Consider the following 9,608-nt stretch of genomic DNA (forward strand, 5'->3'; position numbering starts at 1 on the left):
AATATCTGCAGAGCAGAACTTGCCTTCCACAGCAACTATTTTTAGTTAGCATATAGCTAAAATCTAACCATGGTTATATAATAGCAGCTGCAATCTGGGGCGATAAGCTSTATGTTTTATATTCAATTAACATATGATCCGATTAGTTGACTAATCGAAAAAATAATCAGTGATTAATCAATTATAAAAATAATCGTTTGTGGCAGCCCTATTTAATACCATGTAAATTCAATGAAAAACTGAACAMCATAAAARTTGTTGAGTCAGAATCAATGAAAGAAAGTGGATTAAATATTTACCCTACATTCACATCCACAATACATGGACATGAAATTATGTCCTGGGAGGKTCAGCAGCTCAGTTTGGGAGGAGGGGATGTGAAAATGTCCAGAGGCTCAGTGAGGACAGGAGAAGCTGTGGTGCCTCACCTGGGCTCAGAAAGAAAGACCCGCCCAACTCCACTCTGATTGGGTAAAACTATGACTATAGCTCACATTATTTGTTGAAAGCCACGTCAGTTTACCGTAATCCTGAGTTATCCACTGCAGAAATATGTTGCTTTTATCATATATTTTTTTTTACAGATGATGAAAATCAGTCAAGTGAAAAGAGAACKTCAATCCCCACCCCCCACAAATTTAAGGACTTTCAAGGACAAGTGTAATTTTTGGCTGTTTTCGCAAACTTTCCAGGGCCTTGAAATCATTTTTTCAAATTCACAAACTTTAAAGGATTTCAAGGACCCATGGGAACCCTGTAATTAGTTCTCTACACATGTGGAGCAATGGGCTGCCATCTACAGCACCTGGGGAGCAACTGTAGCATTGATAGCCTGGCCCWTGCCTTCCTACACAGCTCCGCTTTATTCTAGTTTCCCCTCACTGCTCCGTCTGGGACTTCTCCCATAGACAAGGATTTCTTTGGGAGCATTTCATTCGGACCAATCAAATTCAAATTCAGTTTATTTATATAGCGCCAAGTCACAACATACGTTGTCTCAGGGCACTGTACAYAAAATCAGAGAACAGAACATTTATTTTTGTGCGCAGTGTCTGCTAGTTAATTTAGCATTCRGCAGTGGAGGAAGTGAATGAAGCCAGTCTGTGTTGATAAGGCTTCCAAATTAAACTCAATTTGTCGGACAAAGCAGCAGCTCTCATTTACAGTCGTCTCGTTTGGCTCGGTACTTCTCTCCTCTCAGTAGGGTTGTTTACAGCGCACACACAATTTCCGGTTAGCTTCTTAGCTTAGCCTCTTTCACAGTGGAGCTGGCGACAAACGTCGCAGCCAACCGATCCAATCMTTTTAAACTTCAGCAGAGGYCWCACCTCCAGCAAGAATCACTTCTCTATAGCTGAGAGTCCAGACCCTYGTACGAAGCAAAGTGAMGGACAAGGACATGGTTTTTACCAGGTTATAGCATTGAGGGCCTTGCTCGAGGGCCCATACAACAGTTGCCCACCSACACTTTTGTTGTCTGGTGACAGGCTCACCCTCTCTAATCCCCCAACAAATCTTAGCTCAGTTTCTGTGAAACTGCCGTTGCTTTAATCATTCTTCCATTAGCCGAGGCCGATCAACTGTAGCAGTGTCTTTAATGAGGTTAACCACAGAAGTTAATTAGTTGTACATGTAATTGTAACTTTGCCAGAGTCATTAAAGTTTGTAGTGGTTCATGAGATATTGTGCTACAAACACAGGTAAAAACTATATTGCCCACCATTAACAACACAACAGAATTCTTCCTAAACCACAACCTAGTACTGAATATTGTGTTTTATTAACACCCCACCTTGCCATCCTTGTCCAGTCTGCAGGGTGCGTTGTTWGATGAGGGGTTAAGTGCAGCGTTGTTGCCAGTGGGCACTGGTCTTAAAGCGTCCACATCCAGAGACGCAGCGTTCACATTAGGAGGAGTCAGAGAGGCAGCAGCGCAGCTGAGTGCCACTCCTGCCCGGGTACAGCCCTGAGCGCTGCTGGAGGAGGGCTGTGGGAAAACTACAAGCTGTGGGACGAAGGTCACAGGGGCCGCACACTGGATGGGTGTCACTGCAGCTGTGGGTCTGTCTTGACTGTGACAAGCTGCTGCAACAAGGACACAAACAAAATAAGACTGAATTCTTCTTTCATTCCCTGAGGCTACGTTTTCACATTTACCTGTTCTGACAGCGTTGCGGGCCTGGTTCACAGTCATCTGTGAGCTGATATGCACGGGCACTTTTGGCTGCTGGCCTGTGGCCGTCTGAGCTGCTGTCACCACAGCTGCAGGTTGGGAGCAGGCAGGTCCAGCGGTGGAGCACACAGTGAGGGGTTTGTTGAAGTCAGGCCCTTGAACAATGGCCCCCAGAGAAGCAGAGGAAGGGCTGACGATGGTGATTCCTCTGCCAGCCTGAGTGCAAAGACTCATGGGAACTTTGGCCTGGGAGCTGCCAGATGCTGTCCTGAGGTGGACGAGAAAGAGTCGGCGTTGGATAAATTATTTAGTTTATTTTGATTACAAAAATGATTTAAAGTAATGATTAAACTGACAATTACAAAAAAAAAAAAAAAAAAAAAAATCAACAGAAGAAACATGACTTCTTCACCTTTCAAAAGGGAATAAACTTGTGACTACTGGAAAAAGTTGAAGCTTGTTTACACGTGTCCCAGGTAAAAATAAAAAAATCAGGTATAACAGTAAATTTGACTGATAATTCACAATCCTCCTATAAATCAGTTCACATTATAAGCCGGAGTTACCTTTTCACAGTTTAATCATAAATACTGATTTAATAATTATTAACTCATCAATGAGCTCATTCTATTGTTTGACTCCCACAAGTGAAATATTTTACACTTAAAAACTTTCAAATGCAACTAAACAAAATATTTTCTGAACATCAATCATGGCTACCTTTCTACTGCTTTTACTAACTTACAAATGCAAAATGAAACATAACCCTGGTAAACTATATTGTTCTCCTAATTTAACACAAATGACTGATTAGAACTAGGTAAGCTGTTTGAACATGAAAATACATTTCCTTTTGTATTTAAAAATTAATGGTAAAGTAATAAGAATTTCATAGTATTTTGTGTTATTTTGACAGCTTTTCAAAGTTTAACTAGATCCAGCATAGCGTTAGCATATATGACCCCCGCACGTACGCAAAGCACCAGAACTCAGAAGTCATCTGAACAGATTTATTGTTTTGGGTGGGGGTCTGGAGGGGGTACGGGTTGCTTATTGGTGGGGCCGATGGATAGGCCTTCATCAGAGCTAAACAACAAAAATCTGAAGCTCCTATGTTGAATAATTTTTGAGCTACAAGCATTTTTGTACATCCGGACACCCCCGATACAGATGAATCCCCCTCCTAAAATATGGGGTCTATGGTAAACGGTCGGACTCATCTACATTCCTGCCAAATTTCAGGTTAATCGGTGCAGCTGTTTCAGTGATACAGTTGACCAAATAGCTTGAAAAAATAAAGTAATACTTAAAAAAGCTTTAAGAAAACAATATAATTACTAGGGGTGTAAGAAAATATCGATACACTGAAATATCGCAATATTTCATTTCCCGATACTGTATCGATATTCTAAAGCCCTGTATCGATTCTTTATTAAGGTTTAAAATGTCAACTTTCCTGCCAGAGCAGGGCGGGTGCGCGCTGCCTTCTTTTTTTTGTCACTTCAGTAGAAAACGAAACTACAGTAAATATTAGTTTATTTAGTTTATTTATTTCTTCATCATCAGTGACTTTTTTTTTAGTGAAGAGAAAATAGAGACAGAGAGAAAAACAGAGAGAGAAGTAATTAGAAAGATAGAAAGATTGAAATAGCGATTAGTATATTAAATATATTCTCTGTGGGTGGGGTGTCAGCTTCACTCAGCTCAGGTGAACACCTCCCAGGAAAGCCCTCAGCGTTTCCTGGACTATTTTCCACTGAGGACTACGTCGTATTTTATATATATTATATTTCTAAAAGCACATCGCAGCATTTCTCCTGTAACACTGTGTGTTCACGAGCACAACAAAACCGCGACAGATCACCTGACCGTTTTTAAAGCGAGGGGCAGCAACTGCAGCAGCTGCACCTGTCCACCTGCAGCACAGCTCCGACCAGGACTTAGAGTCCATACATGTCAAACCATTCAGACGTTTATGTTTATAATGAGCATCAAAAATCTGTAATTTGTGCAAAAAAAATCAGTATTAATCACGCGGGTGGTGTGGAGGTGTAAGCCGACCGCAGCCACACGGGGTAGGGAGGAGAATGGGGGTCTTTTAAAGACGTGTCTACATTTGACTTTTATTTTAAAAGTACTTTTTTCTAAAATCACAGAGTTCTCTGAGTCAGCTTCAGGTGCTTGTAGTTAATCATAATATCTTCTAAATTTAACCAGGTGTTTCAATGCCTTTAAATTACACAATACTTTTAGTGGAGAAACTTGTCAGCTTGGTTTAAAAAAAACAGTAAAAATAAATTATTTTTCTCTGTGCAGAGAACCACTTGTGCTATATTTTTAAATAAATGTATCAAAGCTCTTCAGATGAAAAGACTAAAATGACAGAAGAGCTGTTTAAAAACCTCTTTCTTCAGAAAGTCTTCAGTCCTAAGAACAATAAACTGTAACTTTWATAAGGTCATGTACACAGCATACTCCTAATTAAATTAAAATGTTTGACCTGTAAGCAGAAAGCTTATGGATGTTGATTTTTAGTCTCCATTTCAAAGAACAGGAGGAGGAAGTTTTACTCAAGCAGCTCCTGAAACTGTCAACCTGCTGACTGAGAACATTTGTATACAGTAAACTTTGTATACAGAACAATATACTTATAAAATTACATTTTTATTTTTTTATTCCATTTATCCACCACCACGTTAAAAAAATCATAGGGGAAACCTTGTAACATATTTAGGTATCTTTTAAAAAAATTAAGATAAATAATGAGCACTTTTTTTGCAACACTATTTAACTTATTCATTATATCTTAACACCTTCAAAGAATATAAATACATAAAAATAAAACAATTTATTAACATCAAACCATTTCTGGACTCAAATTCCTTTCCTACAATTTTTAGTAAATATTTTTATACCTATCTACAGAGCACATATTACTGTATTTGTGTGATCTACGTTAAGTCTAATAACTGAATCTTGTAGAACACTACGTTTTTCTTCTTAGTTGTGAATTTGTGATTTTTACGCCCAGAAACACGTCCAAATACATTTGAGCAAGTGATTTTCAGCCTCTTATTTCACACGTTCACATTTATGTAGCATCAATTGTGTCAAAAACTTTCCTTTAATCAAAAAACATCTCTACAGCTTTGTGTTTATTTACAGCTTTGACATATATTTTATAAATTCTAACATGGCCAGAGATGTCAATCAACCCATTCTGATAATCACTAATCTTCAAAAAAAGTCTGACTTAATATTAATAATAATATATTTGTTGTAATTCAACATTTTTTGGTTTTAGTCATCTTTGATAAAAGCAGGGGTCTCATGAGGAATAAACTTGCCAAATAGAGAATGAAGAACTTTAAATGGCTTTTACATTTCTGTGGTGAACTGTTTACAGACTATAAGAGCTGAACTCAAGAAAATAAATTAGTTACACATTTCTAAAGAGGAATCTGCAAAGCAATCAAAAGCTGCTCTTTATGGAAACTCTTTGCAATGCTGGAATGTGTCTGCGGTTCACTAACTTCCAGCCAAAACTGTTGTTTTATATGTTAAAAGAGAACATGCAGGTATAGTTTACAGCAACTAACTGTATTTTATGAAAGAGACCAGAGAATGAATCGGTTCTGACTGTGCAGACAAACAGCTGCATGTGGACAGGATGTTGAAATTAAAAAAATAGCTTACAGTTGTAGCATGAAACACCCCCCTTAAAAGATGACCTCTTAACCTTAATGCTGCATTCACACAGAATGAGTTTTGAGTGTCAAAAGCATGTCCAACGGCTCTACGCCTCTTGYTTGTTTTCCTCTGCTGGTCTCTATATATGGTGGATGGAATAAAGAAAGTGGCTTTGCTTTATTTACTGAGAGTAAGAGCCTGTCACCCTCACCAGATAATTAATTTATAATTAATTCACCAGATAATTCAGAGACGTTCTGAGTTAGGTGACTTTCACCACTCYAGGAGYTGATGAGGCTCGCTTTCAGAACTATTTTTGTCCCGAGCTGCTGACCCACATCTGTGCACTCACCTCCTGCCAGGACACCGACTACAGTCGGTCGGTCTCAGCTGGAGAGTACCTGTCCATCTGTCTCAGGTTAGTGGACATCATTCAGGAAACGTCCCATCAGAAAATGTGTCACTACGTCCCTTAGTGGAGTCTCTCTGATTGGTTGATGCTCCACAACCAGCAGCAAAAGTTCAGACTTTCCAGCTCCAGCCTCTGATGCTGTGGATGCGTGTCAAATGCTCAAAACGCTCAAAATGCGCCACACTGGACGCACTGCAGCACTTCCCAATGCCCCTCAACGTGTGTCCACCATAAACTTTGCATGTAAACCTGACAGCACTGATGATCAAATCATGTTCGTTCTGAACGAAGCATTAGATTTGTTCCAAAACTGAAATATTTTCTTTAAAAGTTATTTTAGAGATTTCTTTTGACGTACTGTCTTGTGTTTCAATAAGGTTTATTGTCCTTTAATAGTTAACCCACAGTGGTGGGCACAGTTCCCCTAAAGCACTAATAGGGGACCTAATTTCCTGATTAGTGCTTTAGGGCTTTTGCTAATTTTAAAATTTATTAGTGGGTTAACTTGCTAAATCTATAGGTTAAATTTAGAAGCAGTAACTGAGGTCTATAAATGTTATTGATCAACGTTAATGTTAACAGGTGAGGGTGAAAGCTGTCACACATTTTGTTCATATGTGTCACTTATCCACCAGGTGACAATATATTAACAATATATGAACTCAAATACAGCTGTGGAATGTCAATGATAAGAATTAAGAGAGCAACATGACAACGTGACTCATGTTGTCTTAGGCCTGCGCGGTATATGCGGTAGACGGTAGAAACGGTATGAAGTTGGCCTACGGTATAAATTTACCCTCCACCGTCCTGTCATCCTTGCACCTGTGTGAACAGGGCTGCGAGTGCAGAGACAACTGAGCAGGAGGAGTTCGAAATAAAACTAAGAAATTATAGCGTTTTAAAACACGCATAGAGAATAAATCCTCAAAATTTCCTCCTCCCACTGTAGAAAAGTTACGTCGTGTCGCGGGATCATTTCCTCTCCTCCCGCTGCACCACGTCGCACAGAGCGAAGCTTTAACAGCTGTAGTTTTTCACACCCAATTGTTAAAGAAAAAAATGTTTTTTATCTATTGTTACCCGCAGAGATGATAAAAAAAAAGACGTGGATGTTCGTTCAGTCGTAAATCCATCTTGCTAATGTAAAGTCAGCTTCTGCTCTGATGATGAAGATGATGAAGATGAGCGCGCAGCAGAGCAGCAGCTGATAAGTTCAGCAGGCAGAAGCTCATTGTTTGACAGGCAGATGTTAAAGTAAAAATGTTGCGTTTAATTAAGATTACAGTTTTCTGAAAAAAAAAAAGCTCTAAAAATTACATTATCTTTACTTTTTATGATAATTTTCTACCGCAATATATACTGTTACCGTGAAGGGGTTCAATTTATACTGTGATATGAATTTGAGGTCATACCGCCCAGCCCTATGTTGTCTGTTGAAGAATGTTCATGGGTCAACTGGGTTATTTTAGTGCTTTAGAATTACGGGACCTAAATATTTGAGTTAGTATTTTAGGGCTAGTGGAACTAATTTTAAGATTAGCACTGCCTACCACTGGTTAACTATAAATATACAGACATAATATTCTTCAAATTTAAAGAAAAAAAAAGATGAAATGAATTTCAGATTTCATTGTTGTGTCATATATGACTGACATCAACATGATCTGAACAGTTAGAACGGATGTCGTTCCATCATTGAAAGCCTCACCTGCTGACTGGACTCATGTAGTTTCCAGGGAAAACTCCAATCTTGCCCGTGTGCATGGAGGTGCCCTTGAACCAGCCATCCTGACAGCGTTCCAGCACCAGAAACATCTCTCCTTTCCTCAGCTCCAGCTCATCCTCCTTACGGGGAGTGTACGGGAACATTGCCACATAGCTAGATAAAACCAACAGAAAACAAACATGACATAGTTTTAAACTAAAAACAGGGTTTGTAAGAGCAGGCCTGTGCAGGCAGGAGTCTCAGCTGGGATGTTTTAACCTGATTTCAGTGTTGTCAGGAGAGGGGAACATAAAACCTGACATGTACATGTTGGCAGAACCACATGACGGCAGGAGAACAGGCGTGAGGGGATCTAATTCTTATCAGGTGTGTGGGGGGTGACTCAGGGGAGTAATGAGGGTAAAGGTGCTGGGGGTCAGGAATCAGAGGGGATAGAAAGGATCTCCCACAGGGACCCTGGAGACCATCACCTAAGAGTTCTGACCCTTACACCTCCACACAGGCTCCCACTCTGCAGGCCCACTCTGGGGTGGTCGAAACACGCAGAGACCCCGATCCACCACAGCGCAGACAGCTTCTGACGTTCCGCTGCACATTTAAGAAGAACACTCTGCGTGACACTGTTTTCATAACTCACACTGTAGGTCTTTGTCTCCCACTTTGGTCGCCCAAGCTGGGGGAGGGTCTCTGTCCGGCAGCGACCGAAAACGCTGCTCCGCTAACAGAAGCCTGTGGGGGAGGAGGTGGGAGTGGYGGGAGAGCATCCTGTGGCAGAAGAATAGAAGAATCATATTAGTGGGCAGATAGGATCAGCATTCAGTTACAGTCTCACAACAATTCATCACTTATCTCTCTCTGTGTGAAACAAAAAAGAAAAAAAAAGAAAAGAAGAACGAGGAGTAACTTTAGCCTCAACAACAAGAGTTACTAAGCAAAAACCCCAGTTTGTTTATGAGCAACAAAGACCGAAGAAGAGATCATTTATTATCTGAGTTATTCTAACACTAGGGGAAAGTGTTTTGGCAGACACAAAGTCTTGTCCYAGACTTCCCCTTTCAACAGAGACATATCCTATTCTGCTTGTTTGTTTGTTGCCAGGAGACCACACAGCTGCGTGTTAAAACACATTGAGACTTTAACTGGGATCATGTGAAACTGAAAACAACTGTCCAACAACCAAAGAAACTTGGGAGCTTTAGATCACAAGTTATTTTTAGTCTCTCTCCTCTACATGTTTGTTATAATTACTTCTATCAATAACGTGTTTTCTTTGTCTCTCTTCCAGAGGAAAATACACCTGGACCAGTTTTTCTGTGTTTGTCTGTGTCTCTTTCCTGTCCTCCAACCCAGCCGGTCGAGGCAGAGGGCTGCCTGTCCTGAGCCTGGTTCTGCTGGAGGTTTCTTCCTGTTCAGGGGGAGTTTTTCCTCTCTGCTGCTGCCGGTGTGCTGCTCAGGATGGGAGACTGTGATGAAGCAAAGATTTGGAGCAGTCTGCTGGCTTCTTAGCTTCTTTAGATTTATTGTTTTTTTTTTCTTTCTTTGTTTGTTTTTTGTGTGTGTGTGTGTGTGTGTGTGTGTGTGTGTGTGTGTGTGTGTGTGTGTGT

The 9,608-nt window shown here is 40.3% G+C and overlaps 1 protein-coding gene across 4 annotated transcripts in view; it reads right to left on the bottom strand.

The window, feature by feature from the left end:
- Positions 1-9,608, bottom strand: part of sh3rf1 (SH3 domain containing ring finger 1) — a 75,397-nt gene that overhangs the window by 9,250 nt on the left and 56,539 nt on the right. For 3 of the 4 annotated variants that reach the window (XM_014020536.1, XM_014020539.1, XM_014020538.1), the window contains exons 7-10: positions 8,642-8,769; positions 7,987-8,157; positions 2,158-2,441; positions 1,793-2,085 (exon numbers count right to left, since the gene is read on the bottom strand). In XM_014020536.1, the coding sequence (XP_013875990.1) occupies positions 1,793-2,085; positions 2,158-2,441; positions 7,987-8,157; positions 8,642-8,769 (876 nt within the window). The remainder of the gene's footprint in view (positions 1-1,792; positions 2,086-2,157; positions 2,442-7,986; positions 8,158-8,641; positions 8,770-9,608) is intronic. The other variant, XM_014020540.1, reaches the window with a different exon arrangement.

The sequence above is a fragment of the Austrofundulus limnaeus genome, unplaced genomic scaffold, assembly GCF_001266775.1.
Source record: "Austrofundulus limnaeus strain Quisiro unplaced genomic scaffold, Austrofundulus_limnaeus-1.0 Scaffold256, whole genome shotgun sequence".
Lineage (NCBI taxonomy): Eukaryota > Metazoa > Chordata > Actinopteri > Cyprinodontiformes > Rivulidae > Austrofundulus > Austrofundulus limnaeus.